Below are 17,260 nucleotides of genomic sequence, written 5' to 3'. Positions count from 1 at the left end.
TGCAACTTGCATCCCCGCTGGCAAACTCTTCTGATTTGTTTCTCTCGCTTTGCAAAGCCAGTTTCCAGCGATGGAGGCAGCACCCATGCCTACCGGTATTAAACGCCCTCGCCCTCTTCTTCCTGCAGTTTGCTATTACACCTTATCTAGCACGGAGGAATCGTAGTTGTTGGAAGGGATTCCGAGGGTCATCCCTGCAATGCAGGAATCACAGCTAATAATTCACGACAGGTGGCCGCCCAACCTGGGCTTAAATAACTCCCAGGAAGGAGAGTCCACCACCTTCCGAATTTGATCATTCTCTTTGAAGCCGATCTCTCCGTTTCCAAGGCGTTGGCTTCTCCCAGGCACTGCGAGGTGAAAGCAGCCGCTTTTTGTTCCCTTGTTAACTTTAAATTAATACACGCGTGCTTCTGCCACGTTTGGATAAGTACTTGACCAAGAAGGGAGGATGGGCGTCGTGTGATGATGATGATAATGATGATGCAACTTTCGAGGGGCAACCACCTCACAGTCCCCACCACTCCCCCAACACCTCGGGCAAGCCAGTTTCTTAGCCCCAGTAGATCCCGCTGCCGTGACGTCACGGAAGGGGCGGCGCTCCGCGCGAAGGGAGCCAGCCGGAGCGAGGAGAATTGGAGAGGGAGAAGCAGAAGCAGAGCTGCTTGGGACGCCAATGCAGCCTGGCGCGGGCGAGAAAGGAGCGAGCCGGCGCATCCCTTTAACTCAGGGGCGAGCGTGGGAAGCCCGAGTCTTCCGCCGCCGCCGCCGCCCTATGCAAGGTCTCCCTGCCCCACGCAGCCAGAATTGAAAACTAAATAAAAAGAAAGGAAGGATCCAAGATGGATAAATATAAAGGTAAGGGGGAATGGTTCGTTTGCTTCCCCCACCCTTAGCGTGGGAAAGGGGCAGTATCGGTACTTCGGAAAGGATTGCTACCGTAGTTAGTTTGTCCTCTATGGATGGTCCTGCCTAAGGAGCCGAATGTCACTTGTGGTTGTTTGTAGTGGGAGGCTTAAGTCCCTTAAAACGGGGGTTTCTCTATAGCGTTTAATGAATGGGCGGGTGGGTTGCGGATCTTTGCCCCCAGGCGTTGCCTCGGGACCGAGACTGGCCAGGACGCCGGGGGTGGGATTGTGAGACTGGGGGAAAGTGGCGAGCAAAGAGTCCCTAATCGCAGCCGGGTCCGTCTCCCTCCAGGACCCACCCCTAGAGAGAAGGGGTTCCACGGAGCCCCATTCCGCCGACGGAGAAGGAGTCGAGGGTGCCGCTTTGGGGAGGATTTTGGTTCTGATGCTCGTGAAACAGCAAATCGGGTGTGTGAAATTGTGACACAGCCGGCTTCTTTTTGAAAGGATTAAGAGAAATACTGTGTGTGTGAGAGAGAATTTGAACCTCCTTGGCATACATCTGGTGTTCCAAAAACCCTTTAGATGAGGTCCAGTTAAACTGTAGGAGATGAAAAGGTGAACACGAGACTTGGAGTCGGGCTGGCGCGAAGCTGGGGAGGATTTCAGTATCCGCACCTGTGTGTGTGTGTGTGTGTGTGTGTGAGAGAGAGAGAGAGAGAGAGAGAGAGAGAGAGAGATCAAAGGGCTGAATCCCCCCCTTTCTCGCCCCTTCTTTCGCTTCCGGTCTTTCGGTTCCTCCAAAACAGAAATGTAAGGGGGGTGTATTTAATTCCCCCGTGTAATAAATATTCGCAGACTTTCTAAGTTTAGTCTGCAAGATTGTGCGGGGGAAGATAAGGAAGAGGAAGGCGTGGCTGCCGGATGGTATCTGGAGGTGGGTGGAGAGCGGAGTGTCCCTTGTGTTTTTAACGAATTGTTTTAAAGCCCTTTTAAACCACAGCCTTGGGCTTGCTGATCAGAAGGTCGCCACTTCGAATCCCTGCGATGGGGTGAGCGCCCGTTGCTCGGTCCTAGCTCCTGCCAACCTACCGGTAGCAGTTTGAAAGCACGTCAAAGTGCAAGTAGATAAATAGGTACCGCTCTGGCAGGAAGGTAAACAGCGTTTTCTTGCTCTGCTCTGGTTCAGAGCTTTGTCATGCTGGCCACATGACCCGGAAGCTGTCTGCGGACAAATGCCAGCTCCTCGGCCTATAGAGCGAGATGAGCGCCACAACTCCAGAGTGTCCACGACTGGACCCTTATGGTTAGGGGTCCCTTTACCTTTACCTTTAAGTATTAAGGAAAGCAAGGCCTAGTGTTACGATTCTAACAACACAGGTGTGTTATGGCAGAATCACTCCTTATCCTGAGTGTATGGCAGCAATGGGGATGGATAGGGTTACTCAGTGGTGAGGGAATGGTACTCTGCACTTTCTCAGAAAGTTTTTTTTTCTTTGAATGGCTCAGGAGTGAACCCCAGTGTTGTAAACCAGCTGAGTGTAGACACATGCTAAGCTCTGCGAGTGTTCTTACACCAAACTGAAAGTATTCCGTAGTAACAGGCAAGCCTGTCTTTGCCTGTCTGTAAATACTGTACATTAAGGTTGCAGCCTTACACACCTTTTATGCAATGTGAATGAGCACCCACAAGCAACAGTGATGGCCACCAATTTAGGGTGACTTTAAAAGAGGCTTAGACAAATCCATGATGAATCCATGATGTGTCTGAATACCAGCTCCTGGAAACCACAGGAGGGGAGAGCGTTACTGCAGGGTGAGAAAAGGCTGCTAGACTAGAGGGGCCGCTTTCCTGATCCAGCAGGGCTGATATTAGGTTCTTATGCACTTATGCTTAAAGTCAAGAGGTGGAAGGGAACACAAAGCTAACCTAGTCCATGCCCTTGCAGGTACAGGAAAACTACCTCTTCATCATCCCAAATGAGCATCTCTTCAACTTCTGCTTAAAAACCAAAGATTAGGCGAGCCCACTAGGTAGTCTGGTCCACCATAGAACTGCCCATGCTGTCAGAAAGTTATTCCTAAAATCCCCTTTCTTACCTGGTGGGAGTAAGTTGCATTGCACACATTGAGGTTTACTGCTGAGTAAGCTTGCACAGGATTGTACTGCAATTTTATCTTTTTTCTTGTTCGCATACAATACAGGCCAATATGGTGGGTCCGAATGTTCCATATTTGCTCAGTTATGCAGTTTACTAAATGGCTGTCATTCAGTCTGTCTTACTCTGCAGGGATGTTGAGAAGATGCAGCAAGGAAAGGCAGCCTTCAGTAGTGTGGGATTTCCAGAAAATGTTGAACTGGGAATTTTTCTGGGAAATTTTACTTCTGCACAATTTGCACTGGGAAAATTTTCCTTTTATGCTGAGAAAATTTTCTGATTCCCTACAGGGTGTTCTGAATGCTTGTTTATATATCTATACAGTGGTACCTCAGTTTAAGTACACTATTGGTTCCGGAAGTCTGTACTTAACCTGGAGCGAACTTTCCCATTGAAAGTAAGGGAAAGTGGATTAATCCGTTCCAGACGGGTCCGCGGAGTACTTAAACTGAAAGTATTCAAACCGAAGCGTACTTAAACTGAGGTATATCTCTCTATATGTCTTTAGTAAACAAAACTAAAACTGCCAAGATTACCTAACATTGTATTTGCAACCTGCATTCATTTATTGTAGATAATGACCATATGACAAGGGAAAAATTCACTGGAAAAGCACTGGAAACTTTTCCACCACCACACATCCCTGGATGCATTGCAACCAGCATGCTGCCCTAGGGCCAGGGCAGGAAAGGAATCTAAATATAATAAATGTCTACTCACTTTACCAGTTTAGGAGGTGGTTGGAGCAGCTGACAGTGTAGTCTGGTGAGGCCAGTTTGCATCAGTAGCTGGGGATCTGGCTTTCTGCATTTATAATGCAAACCTTTAAAACAAACTTTTCATTCTCCGGAGCTCAACAGGACTGCTCTCATAGGTTTGCCTTATTCCAATGGTAACTGACCAGTCTACAGAGAGTCATTTATTTATATGTAATCTGAATAGAAGATAATAGTTGACAATTGTCCAGCACTTCATGAATCTGCAGTTTGCAGGAATCATGGGATATACAGTATAGTGCAATCCTACTCATGTCTACTCAGAAGTAACCCCCGCAGAGATATGTGGGCCTAGGTCTCTAATGTAACCTCCTTTTACACCTTTATGGCACTGTATATGTCCATTTTGTGTGTGCAGGTATCAGATTTGCTGTTGGATAATAGTAACAGTGTTCATTCACTATGGGAATAGTCATTCACAATGGTAATAGTCCATTATAGTTATTACTGTAGTTTGTCTGAATATATCTGAGCGAGACAGAGTCCTGAGATGAGAGTTCTTTGCCTTCTCCTTGCACCTTGGAGGTAGTGATTGGCTTTCAAAAGTGACCATCATTGCTCAGGGGAAGAGCACATGCCAATTGAAAGGGTCAAGCAGCAGGTGAGGAACTGCCTAGTAGGGCCAACAGTACAGGATTTGGGGGCAGGTGCCCAGAGCCCCACTCAGCAAAGTGGGCAAGGCAGGAGAGGCCCCAAATTTAGCAGTACACCTAAAGGTGTTGGGGTTAAGGTATAAGACCATTGGGTGGGATTCAAGGTCTCACTATGGTGATCATTCACTCAGTACAAGTGTTTCTGCTTGCGAGATGGAATGATCTCCTCTCTCCACCTGCCTCGTGTCCTGTTCTGGGTTTTCTTTGGGAGGGGGGACTTGTGCGGGTCACACGTGAGGGGGAAGCCCTGTTGTGCTAGTGGGACTTCTGCTGGCTTCCATTAGCCAGCAATATGAACCTGACCCATTCATATCTAGAGTTGAACTACACTACTCTCTCCACCTGAGACACTGTAGAGCTACTGCCTACCATTCAACATTAGTCCTAGGCAAGATGGAAGGGCTGGCCATACCATTAGGCCAGGATTCCTCACACTTGGCACTCCAGATGTTTTTGGCCTACAACTCCCATGATCCCTAGCTAGCAGGATCAGTGCTCGGGGATGATGGGAATTGTAGTCTCAAAACATCTGGAGGGCCGAGTTTGAGGAAGCCTGCATTAAGTAGTGATGTGGAGTGGAAGTAATTCTGGAATTATTTCCCCCAGTGCTTCATTTTACTGTGGAAAATTTCCCATTTCATTAGTAACCACAAATGGTTACCTACTGCAAATACGCCATGAGGCAAGCTTGGGTGTTCCAAAGTTGCAATTAATGTTTTTCCGGGCGATTATTGCTAGTATGTGAGAGGATGCATATATTTCAGGTCAGACATCTGTGGTCAAAAATTGGGTCCTTTTTAAAAGTTTGGTTTACTAAATGCAAGTAAAATAAACATGTGAACTAGACCATTCTCTACCCACCCATTTTCAAATCAACCTAGAAAAATGTTCTTGAAATTTTTACTGGTCAACAGAAAATCATGACCAGTGAGGCAATTGTATCAGGCGAACATGAAAAGGCAAACCCCCCTTATTTAATTTATCATTGTGTTTTTGCTCTGTTGGGAATGGGACCAGGTGCCAAAATAACTTGACCAACCTTGGTCAATATGCAACTTGAACTGGGGAGAAGGGAGTGGGTACCTAATCTGGGGGGCAGCAATTTGCTGTTCCAACAGTGGACAGTGTCTTGAGATTGTCCCTGAAGATTGACAAGTAGTCTGGCCTAGTATGATGCAGCTTTGTATCCCACCAGCCCAGTCCCTTGGGATGAAACTAGCCAGCGCAAAGAAAAGAAATAATGGAAAGCTCTAATAACTGCGGATAGTTTCTGAAGTGGGAGCTACTTTAGTGCAGCTCTCATGGGTAAGAAACAACCACCGCTGCTTCTGCCTCAACCACATTCCCCAAGCCATAGTGTTGAAGTGTCTAAGAATTTGAAGTGTCTAAGAATTGCATCTTGCTGTTTTCCTTATGTTGACAAGGTGTGTCTTGCAGGTGGCTCTGTGTGTAACAAGGATGCACACCAGAGATAGTCAACATGGTGCTCTTCAGACATTGCTGGACTACAACTGTCATTATCTCTCACCATGCTATCTAGGCCTGATGGGAGCTCAGTAGCATCTGTAGGGTGCCATATTGGTTATCCCTAATGGATACAGAGAGCTGGAAATATCCCAGATGTGTGTTTAGTGCAAAAGCAACCATTGAAGAAAGTCTGGTAAAGTTGAGGAGTGGTTTGCTGAAATAACTAAACTTGAAGAGCAGCAAATGTTCACACGAAAAGTGAGGTGAAAATGAAAGCCCCAAATGCTCTTCGATTAAGGATTTGTGTACGTAAGGCCTGAAGCATGAGGCTGCCCGATTACATTGGGGGTGTGGTTCCTTTTGCCTTTGGTGCAGAGGCACGGGCTGTGCTGTGGGAACAGAGAGCACCATTCTTCTCGTGTTATGCGAGGGTTGTGTCTGCAGAAAGCGCAGGAACTGTTGCAGTAGCAGCAGCAGCTGGCAAGGCAGCCCACCAGGAGGAGCAAGCACTGGCAAAGAGTCAGGAGGGGAATGTGGGGAGGCGGCTGACAAGTTTACAGGCAGGGGAAAAGGGGTTTAGGGGAGACCACTTCCTCTTTGATGTTTGATAGTGTTCTCTGGGGTTGGCCAAGTACACACAGAAAGGCACCATTGATAGCTTAGCTAAGGACTTCTTCCCCATGGAGTCTTGCCAGGGCCTGGGAATCTTTTTACATGAAGTATTAAGAAATAATCCCATATGATAAAGAGAGGACACCATATGCTTTGAGGTTTTTATTAAAAAATATAAAGCAAGCGGCATAGAAATTTAAATAAATATGTCCATAAACATTTTTTGGCTGCAGTCCTATGCCCCCTTGTCTGGGGGGTAAGATCTATTGGGCAGAATAGAGACTTACTTCTGAGTAGACATGACTAGGATTGCTCTGTTAACTTCCCTAAGGAATCAAACCAGTAAGTGTCTCTAATTGAGAAGCTTTAACTCTTCAAAGACAGTATATTTGAGGATTTAAATTACTTAAGGGTGGGGAATAGCTCCAGTATGACTTTCAGCACACTTGCATTTCTGTTGAGGTTGGTTTGTGGTGGGCTAAAGAGAAGCTGGTTGGTGATTGGGACACTCAGCTGCTGTTTTGTTCTTTGGCTGTTTTACTTGGATCGCAACAGGATTTTAGAGAGGCGTTTTTGTCTTTGTGTTTTAATCTGTTGTTATTCGCTCTGCCATGTTGGGATGGGGCATGCTGTGAATTCAGCTAAATTGGTGTATAATTTCCAACTGTTTTAAGAGTGATGTAATGTTTAGCCTGCACATGATGACTTTTAGGGATGATTCCCATGGAATCATCAGAATTCTTCATGCAACTTTCTCAGAGGGAAATCTGTGATGTGAGGCTGAATTCTCAAGATAAGTGCCGGAATTGATCTAGTCTGTTGGCTGACCCATGCTGGTAAAGTTTGCCCACAAGTATGCATGCACCACAACAAGTCTAAAAAGTGTGCTATTCAGAATGTTACAGTGGCAACCAGTTGATGGTGCTCTGAGCTTGTTGCCAACTGGTGTCATTAAGTCCCCAGTGCTATTTTGATAGAAAAAGGTCCCGGAACTCACCATGAACACCTCTTGTTCTTTTATAATGGCAATAGCACCCACCTGAGAGGTGCCAGAACTGAATTCCTATGAGTTCTGGCTGGGGGAAAAAGTCGTAAGTGACACTTTGTGCAGCCAGCCTTGTTAGGTAGGACAGCCACATTTCTATGTGGGGTATTTTGGTGGGCAGGCACAATGCAGCAACCAATTCCCTCCCCACCCCCCATGAAGATGATGTGAAGGTCAGGCCAGGGAAAGCAAAAGACAGTGATCTTTCCCTCACTCCTCCATGCAGAGAGATCCCCAGGATTTCCAGACTCAAAGGCTTACTTTTGCTATATCGCTACAGGCCTCTTTCAGGAATCTGCATGTGCATACTAAATATATCATTGACACAACCAGCTTTGACAGTATTTACTACCTTTTAAAGGGAGGAGGGGAAAGGAAACTGGATTTGTAGCTCTTTAAATAAGATATAACTACAGTACTCTCACACCTGATGCTGCTGATTACCTGTTCAAAGTTGCATCTGTGGACTTAAATGATCCCCCCAGGTGTTTGTGCAACCCCAGATGCTGAATGCAAAGTTCTTGACTCTGTGTATGGATGACCCAATGCAGACTTCACTTGCTGGATTATGATATCCCAATTAAAATGAATTAACTGACAATCTCAAGGTGAGTCTAGACATTCAACCAACATTTGTTTCATGAAAAAGAATGCTTATTATAGCTTGCTAGACTGGATGTCTGTAAACAGGTTAGCTGACTTGCAACCAACTTCATAACAAGACAGAACAACTAATCATTGACTAGACAAGATCTAAGGTTTATCTACATAGGATTTGGCATGATAAATGTGACTGGCAGGGACACTACACCTGCCCTGTACCAGTACTACCTTAGCAATAGCATCAGATGGGGGGGGGGGGTAAAGCATTAAGTTGTGCCTGAGCTTTCTTTTGTCCTCATCTCTCTTTGAATGAATGCTGGAAGATTCTTCATGCAGTGTACACAGTTAAACTATAGAATTCACTCCCACAAGATGTAGTGATGACCCCAATTTAGATGGCTTTAAGCACAGGTGTGCCATCAAGAGTGTGCTTTAGGGCTGATCCTCTTCATGTCAGCCCTAGGCATGGCAGAAACCACATTCCCAGAATCCAGGCTTCCTGGCAGTAGAGGAGGGGTATCCATCATGGCATGAAGAAAGCCACACCTCTTTGTCCTACTGCTCTCAGCTTGCCCCTGGATCAGGGATCTGAATCTGAGTCTCCTTCAGCTAAGAACAGCCTGTTCTCCACAGAAGTCAGTAAATGCCATTTCACTGAGCCAGCCTCTGTTGGAGAGTATGTAAATTCTACTTGTGAAAATGTCTAGGTTGAAAAAATGAAACAAAAATGTGCCTTGTGGAGAAGGGGAGGAGTTGGGGGAACACCTGGGATCTTGGAAGTAAGTGTGCTGGAAAAGAAGGCAAAACAAGGGCGTGCTCTTCCCTAAGGAGGAAGCAAGGTGATTCATATCAAGCATCTAAAAATTGCTCATGCAACTGGCATTTTATTTGCCTAGTTTTGGAATGCTGAATTATCATCTGCCATACAATGGGTATACAGACGAGACCAGTCAGTTAAGTAAAGCTGTCAGACTAAGGAGCTGTAATGGCATTATAATCATTTTGTGTGCAAATTACTTGAGTAACTGCTCCTTGGGCTTTTAATTCATGCACAAAACACTGGTCCAGTCCATTTAGCCTTCTGTGCACAATATGGCTAGTTATTTGTTGCAATTAAGTTTGTTGGCTGCTTGTGTGTGACTTCCTAGAGACATTGAAGTGCTCTTTGGTTATTGAATGTGTATTCAACTGTTTGGGTCTGTTTGTCCACATAATAACTCTTGTAGAGGAGCAGGATTAAAGGGAACAATTTGTCCAGTGGATCCCATTACCACCCACAAAACAGGGCTGCTCCAGATGACCTGCTGATTCAGGCATCCTGAATTACTTTCACAAAATTTACAGTGTGTACACGGCTAAAATGAAGGAATGCCTTCTTCCCTCTAAACCTGTCTGATTAAAATAGTTATGAAGCTGATGACTGGGGACTAGGCTTGGATCCCTTCCAAATCACCCTGTGGCACTTCTGTGTGTGATGATGTGTTGTTTCTCTCTGGGATATTGTATTGGGGGGAAGCCATGCTTTTCTGCCCTTGGATCCACAGCGACAGCTATATTCCACCCCACCCTGTACAATCTCCCTGAGAGCAGCAGCACATGACATTGTTCTTAAGGCATTCTTAGCCCTTGTTTTCTAACTTCACAGCAGGAGCCGAACCCTGTAGCTGTTTTTAAAGAGGGGGATTTTAAACAAAGCCCTTAGACCACCTTGTAGTATTCATTATGGGTCTTGGATTCCAAAGAAAACCATGATCCAACTCATGCAGAAATCCAGGAGGTGCTGTTTTTGGATTGTAAGCATCCTTAAGGGCCTTGCAAGGTGGAGAGTCAGGTTTTGAATATGTCAAATAATATTTCTGAATTGGGAACACCTGTTGAGGCTAAGCGGGTGCAAGTCTGGTCAGTGCTTAGGTGGCCCATGTAAACTGCCTTGAGGCAGCAATTCTATGCACACTTACCAGAGAGTAAGCCCCACTGAATACTTATAGGACTTGCTTCCAAGTAAATATGCATAGGATTGGGTTGCATGTCTTCTAAGGAGCAGCAGGCTATAAATACAACAATGAAAGTTTAGCAGTGGAAAGAAAAGGTCTGCTGAGTATCCGCATCATGGGAAAACTGTGAGTGTTTGATCTAATATTCTAAACATGAAGGGTCAGTGTCTACAGAAATAGATTCCCTCCCCCCACCCCCGACCTCTTGCCTTTGTAGGCAGGATTCCACTGAAAGCACATCTGATGATGGTTTGGTGTATAACAGCATAATAGTACTACAGTATCCAATTACAAACAATTCTGCCTAAAGGCAAATATCCCAGTCTAATGGGATTGGGCTGTGATTCCCATGAAGCAAACATATCAGGCTACTTATGCTGCATAAAGTTAATTTATCTAGGTCAGACTTTTAAAAATGGATGCTTACCAGAGGCCTTCTACCAATTGTGTCTTATATGTGTTCTTCCTTCAGAAGAAGACTAGTGTAGGCTTTGTGGTCTTAAAATTTAGTGTAGGGCAACATTAGAGTCATTTAACTTGTAGCTTAAAGGAACTAGCAGCAAATCTCTCTCTCTCTCCACCCCCCGCTCCCACCCACCATAGTGCAAGCATTTATTACTGTACTTCATGGGAAACACTGAAAAACTCCCAGGTTATTGGGGGAGATTTCAACAAACTCTGAAGCAGGAAGCTACACTTCCTTTTGGAGGGGCTTCTTCTGCAGTGTTGAACAAGGGAGCACTGTGAGGGGAGGGAGCAACTCATGATGTAACTGTAACAGGCAAAGCTTAATTTGGACTGAGGCTCACTTGGATTCAGCCTTAGAATGTGTTTTGAAATTCTGCAACATGTAAATTAATGATAGGTGCATTGGAGGCTGCATTCACACAACAATTTATTCCATTTTCACAATGCTTCCTTAGCTGATCATTTCCATGTCTGATGTGATCTTTCAAACAGAGTCTAGTGGAAGTTAAGCACTCATGTCTGTGTTAATTTGCTTCCAGAAGAAATTTGTTCGCAACCAGTTTGGTGTAGTGGTTAAGAGCGGTAGACTCGTAATCTGGGGAACCGGGTTCGCGTCTCCGCTCCTCCACATGCAGCTGCTGGGTGACCTTGGGCTAGTCACACTTCTTTGAAGTCTCTCAGCCCCACCCACCTCACAGGGTGTCTGTTGTGGGGGAGGAGGGGAAAGGAGATTGTTAGCCGCTTTGAGACTCCTTCGGGTAGTGATAAAGCGGGATATCAAATCCAAATCCAAATCCAAACCCCATTAACTTTGAAAGTCATTGGGGCTTTGCCTTGGAATTTCACCTGATGACCTTTCAGCATACTGTTCTTTCCCACCATTTAAAATTTAGCACAACGCGGTGGTGTATCAGTCAAACAGCCACAGCTCCACAGCACAACAGGCAATGCAGTGTAAAAGGAACATTGGAATCCTGGATAGAAGCCCTAGCCCTATAGTTAGGAGAATCAGCTCAACAATTCCCATGTCTGAATGCACCCTTAGTCATACCAAGCAGCTCTTGAACACTGGCTATTGCTGTATCTTGCAAGTAAGCTTGAAGCTTCCCTTCTCTATCCAGGACTTAAGGACTTGTAGTGAAACCACTTGTCCTAGAGACCCTAACTTTAAATCTTGATAGTATTAATGGAACGGACAGATGAGTAGATTTATGAGGTTCTTACTATGTTCTCAAAGAGCATGCGTTTTAACTGTCTTCAAACAAATGCTTGGAGAAGTATCAGGCCACTTCTTGAATGACTGTTGCGTGTGGACTGGGCCTGCCTACCATATGGCAGAGTGGAGCGGCTGCCTCAGGCAGCAGGTGCTGAGTGGCAGGGAAGTGTTGGAGGATGAAATCTGTGGGTGCCACGCAATCTTTGCTGTGCCCTGTGTGACATCCTGCTGCCCTCAGGTGTGGTGAAGGATGCTGTTCTGCCCCTGGTTTTGAAAACAAGTTTCAGCTGCCATCCTGGTTGTCATCTGCACATGGAATGGGAGGGGGAGTACTGTCTTGACCTTTGCCTCAGGTAGCAAAATGTCCTGTTACAGCCTTGTCTGCAGAATCGATATGCTTGTTTTCATGGACCCGGCAGCTTATTGATTTTTTAATTATGTGTAGGGCATGTCTACTCTATCTTCTTTGCATTCACCAGGTGTTTTCGAACAGCAAGGGATTTGAGTGCATGGGAATTATTGGATTATTTTTTGTGTGTGTTCTGAAACTTTTGTGGATGTGACATTTTTAGTTAATGAGTATAATCTATATATACAGTAGCCGATTCCCTTCGCCCTCCCTCCCTCCACCACCCTATTAAAAGACAAAGATCCTGTAGTATGCACTTTGTATGTCATAATGATATTGTTAGGTTGCAATGATGGAAGTTTTGCTGGCCTGCTTCTGTAAGGTGTAATCAGTTTGCAACATACTGATTCTTTGCCACCCTCTAGCACACTTTCTTCCAGATGTTTTTGACTACAACTGCCATCAGCCTCAGCCAGCACACTTGTAGCCAGAACTGACAACCATTAGGGGAGCAGGTTGGCAAATGCTGCTCTAGCACAGAAGCAGAAGCTGAAGAAATGGCTTTGCAAACAGGGAGATTTAATGACTTGTGCTTTCTCCTCTTGGCTCTGACCAGTTCTTGGGTTGGAATGTGTCTGGCCGCTCATGGAAGTCTGTGTCTCTGAAAGGCTGCTCACCAGCCTGTTGAGGCAAGCCCTTCTGCCCTCCCAGCTATGTTGTGGATCGATGAGGAAGTGGCAGAGGCAGTAACAAAGATACCAGGTCCTGTGGTAAATAGATGTAAAGAAGAAAGAAATGAGTCACAACTTGGACCGGCTCAGTGTTTCTGCATTACAGCCAATATTCTATTCACTAGTGGATTTCTTGTCCACCTTCCCTTGGTTTTGTTGCATATAAAAACCTACTTCACATGAACTGCTAGCATGCCAGGAAGAAGGGTAATTTAAAGCCCTTCTCTCTGATATGCTTGTGTTATTCTACATGCTAAAGGGTGTCTTTTTACACACGGGGAAGCATCTAACAATCATCCATCAGTTGGCTAGCCGGCTCCAATGTGCTATTTTGGTCTATTGATTTTCCATTGTCTCTTAGTTACTTACCATTATGAGATGTTCTGAGCACAATGACCAGATATTGCCCTATTCTTCTCCACTGCAGCAGTGGAGTTTGAAGTTTCAAATTGGATGGATCATATGTCTTGGGAATGATGGGTCTCAAAATATACAGATTATCAAGCCACTAGAGGCGGCAGCCTTCCCCTACTTGGTGCCCTAGAGCTGTTTTAGACTATAACTCTCATTATCCTTTGCCACTGGTGGGCACCAGTCTGGGAAGGCTTGTTTTACAAGGGTATCTCTTGAAGCTAATAGGTTATGAGAGATCTGTAGCCTGAGAAGAATATTAAGATGAACATGGCTGAAGGTCTTGTGTGACAGGCCAAAAACTGCATTGTGTGGATCACAATTGGAGACTGTGTTGCCCTTTGTATGTTGCACTGCCCTGCTTCCTCATTTCCTACCAAACTGTGTGTATTCAGGACATTGTTCTTATGAGAGGAAGTGTTTCCACAACATTGGCATTTCTCTGATGTGCTGATTTGCTTTCTTCGGTTTTGAGTGCTGTTATTTACGCCTTCCTCCAGTTTTTTCACATGCCCTCTTGAGACTTCTAAAAGACCCCAGAAGTAATTTTGAGAGAACAATTAATAGAATTCCAGAAAGTGTTCTTTTTAATATGAGAAGGGGGGGGGAGAGAGATCCCGATAACCATCTAATTTTTAGCTGTATCTTTTTTTTCATAATTTCCTGCATTATAAAATCTTTGGACGGAAGGGCTGGGAAGTAACTCGAGATCTTTTATTCAGTCCAACGCTTTGAAGAATCCTGACTTACTCCATAGACAATAATATCTTAAGGGTTTTCCCATATCAACTAGACTCTAGTTGCTGGGGTATAATGTGCTATATAATTGTGTTATAAGAATTTTGAGGTCATATATATATATATATATATAATAATTGTTCATAAAACATGTACATGAATGTACAGAAACATGTCTGAAGCAGCACAGGAAAACAGGCCTGACTGACACCATTTTGACTCTCTCTGACCAGGTGTTCCTCTGCAAGGAAGAAGTGGGGTGGGGGGAACCTTCTCATTGTCTCAGGAATTAAAGTGATAATCCCTGGCATCCTGATACCTGACTGCCAGACAAAAGGGTGTGATTAACTTGGCTGGGAAACAGGGAAATGTAAATATCTCTCAATTTTGTTGATTAGGTTTTGGGGGCAGGGGGCAGGGTCCAGGGTGCTCAGATTACTGCCACCAGACCTCCCCTTTCATGATGTACCTATGATGAATCTAGGGAGGGGGGGTCTTGGGCTACACCCCTTCTGTGACATATGGATGATGCTTCTGGGGGGTGGGCTGAAACCAATTTCAAATCTCTTTTTAAGGGCAAGACATCTTTGTTTGGGGTTCCTTCCTTGTTCTCCTGTGTGAGAGGAAGGACCCTGTTGCAACAGCAAAAATAAAAGTGCCTTGCTTCGTACGTCCTGGTTTGGTCTCTGTTATTTGGTGGGCAGGAGACGCTTAAATTCGTCTGCTTGCCTGGATCCTTGAGCTCTCCCTGGGTCAAGATCCATTTCTCTGGGTTCATAGGAACCAGCTTAAATTTTACAACAATTGGAAGGAAGAAGTGAACAGAATTCACCTTGCTGAAGATATTTGTATTAGCATGGCACAATCTCTCTGTCAAACCGGCATCACAGAGTTCTTGTGAAGATAAAAAGCAACTCAGGGTGATAACAGCCATGTGGATCATTTTGAAATCCTTGGAGAAAAGGCAAAATATAAATGTAATAAATACCAGTAGTGTGATGACCAGTAACTAACTAGACATCATGGGCAGGAATGAATATACCCTTCATTTTCTACATCTACAGTGAACTTCACAAACTACAGATCACTTGGAGATAAATGAGAGGCATGTGTGCTTATTAAGCATGCAATTGCTCATCTGTCAAAACAACAAGCATACTAGGGATGGGATGAAATCTTTCCCCTCCCACACACCTCTGCTTTTAAGATGGTTTCCCCCTCAGCTTGGTCAAAAATCAAAAGTGAGCATGGTCCAGCAAAGGGGTGGGGGGTGGGGTGTCTTAAAGCATTGGGGTGTGTGTGACCCCAGGTGTTATTCACATCTCAATTGTTTTGATTAATGTTAATAGTCTGCATAGTGTTAAAAGTTCCTGTTTTATAACTGAACCAGCAAACACACATTTAATAAACATATGGAGCTCAGTTTGATCCTGTAATACCATATACAGTGGTACCTCGACTTACGAACGACTCGACAACCAAATTTTTCAACTTATGAATGGGGCTAATGGCCGCGCGCTTACGAATGTCTCGACATCCGAAAGGAAACCACGGTGGTTTTAGATAGGGATTTTTCGACTTACGAATTTTTAGATAGGGTTGCTTCAACTTACGAATTTTTCCGTTTCCAATGCATTCCTATGGGAAATCGCGTTTCCAATGGCGTTTTCCGACTTACGAATTTTTCGACCTATGAAGGTGCCTTCAGAACGGATTAAATTTGTAAGTTGAGGCACCACTGTATTTGCTTCGTCGTCGTCAACACCAGTGTTTAAATGTAAATATTTCAAATCAAATCACATGATATATTTTTAAAAGGTCACATTTAAGATATTCTTTTGCCTTCTGGTTTAACATGAGGCTTCAAAGCCTCCAGCTAATGTGCTCATAAGAACCAATATTATACTTTTTGCCAGAATTGCTCCGCTTTTGCCCAGGTGGCCGCAAGCATGATCTGATTATGACCCACAGGCTCTAGTCCAGGCAGCCCCAAACTTTGGCCCTCCAGATGTTTTGGACTACAATTCCCATCATCCCTGACCACTGGTCCTGTTAGCTAGGGATCATGGGAGTTGTAGGCCAAAACATCTGGAGGGCCGCAGTTTGGGGATGCCTGCACTAGTCTGTTCCAAGCAGAACGTACTATTTTCAGCAATGCAGTATAACGATTAAAAAAGCTGTGAGCCAGGAAGTCCCAAATGCAAATCTTGCTGCTGCCATAACCACGCTTGCCTAGGTCAGGAATGGGGAACGTGCTGCCCTCCAGATGTGGCTGGACTGCAATTCCCATCTGTCCTTGACCGTATGGTCAGTGGTCAGGGCAGATGGGAACCATGAGCAATATGCTATTCTTGGCCTCAGTCCATTTCATTTGTCATATGGGTAGAAATTGCATAGCTTCAATGGCTTATTTACTACAAAATGTGGGGGGAGCATGGCATGATAATGGCTGTGATACCAAGCTGAACTTCAAAGAGGCTTGGAAAGCAGTGAGGCAACTTGCTGCTTTCATAGTCTGGGAGAGTCCCTGCCCCTCCTTCAGGCTGAGGGCAAGGATGGGGAAATCCCTTGGCCTCACACTGACTTTGGAAGGGCTTAAATGGCAGCCAGATGTCTTGCACTTCCACAGCTTCTTGGAGATTCCTTGCAAGATTAGGGGGATTCCCTGTTCTAGGGTGGTTTCTGAGCCTTTCCAAAACACCCAGGCTTCGGATAAGGGTGGGTCTTGTCTTACTATAACACAGCAATCCAACCTCTTGGACCAAGTGGGCTGCAAAAATACTTCAACACAGAACCCATGGGCCACACACTAAATTAAATTAAGGTGTTCACTCCCCCCCTCCCACAAGGACACTACAGGACAGTGTGGCCTGTAGTCCCCCCCCCCCTCATTTATCCATCTGTGGTCCTCCAGTTGCAGAGGCATTTGGTTGTTTGAAAAGACAGGGACTCCCCCTCATGGAGGCAGTAATGCGCCTGAATACCAGTTGGTGGAAACCACAGGAGAGGTGCTCTTGTGCTAAAATCTTGCTTGTGGGTTTCCCACAGGCCTCTGGGTAACCACTGTGAGAGCAGGATGCTGGACTAGATTGGCCAGTGGCCCGATCCAGCAGGCTGCTTCTTGTGATCTTATACATTCTTAGCAAGGTGGCGCATGAATCTGTGGACTCCTGGATACAAAGATAGCAAT

The 17,260-nt window shown here is 45.1% G+C and overlaps 1 protein-coding gene across 3 annotated transcripts in view; it reads left to right on the top strand.

Moving 5' to 3' along the window:
- Positions 1-621: 621 nt before the first annotated feature.
- AFAP1L2 (actin filament associated protein 1 like 2) overlaps positions 622-17,260 on the top strand; it is a 79,801-nt gene continuing 63,162 nt past the window's right edge. For 2 of the 3 annotated variants that reach the window (XM_035132524.2, XM_035132523.2), the window contains exon 1: positions 624-858. In XM_035132524.2, coding sequence (XP_034988415.2) covers positions 843-858 — 16 coding nt within the window. In that variant the 5' untranslated portion in view covers positions 624-842. Of the gene's footprint in view, positions 859-17,260 lie in introns of all 3 variants that reach the window. The other variant, XM_035132525.2, reaches the window with a different exon arrangement.

Source organism: Zootoca vivipara, chromosome 5 (assembly GCF_963506605.1).
Source record: "Zootoca vivipara chromosome 5, rZooViv1.1, whole genome shotgun sequence".
NCBI classification, from domain to species: Eukaryota; Metazoa; Chordata; class Lepidosauria; order Squamata; family Lacertidae; genus Zootoca; species Zootoca vivipara.
The sequence above is the reverse complement of the archived record's forward strand: the minus strand, read 5'-3'. Positions and strand labels throughout refer to the sequence as shown.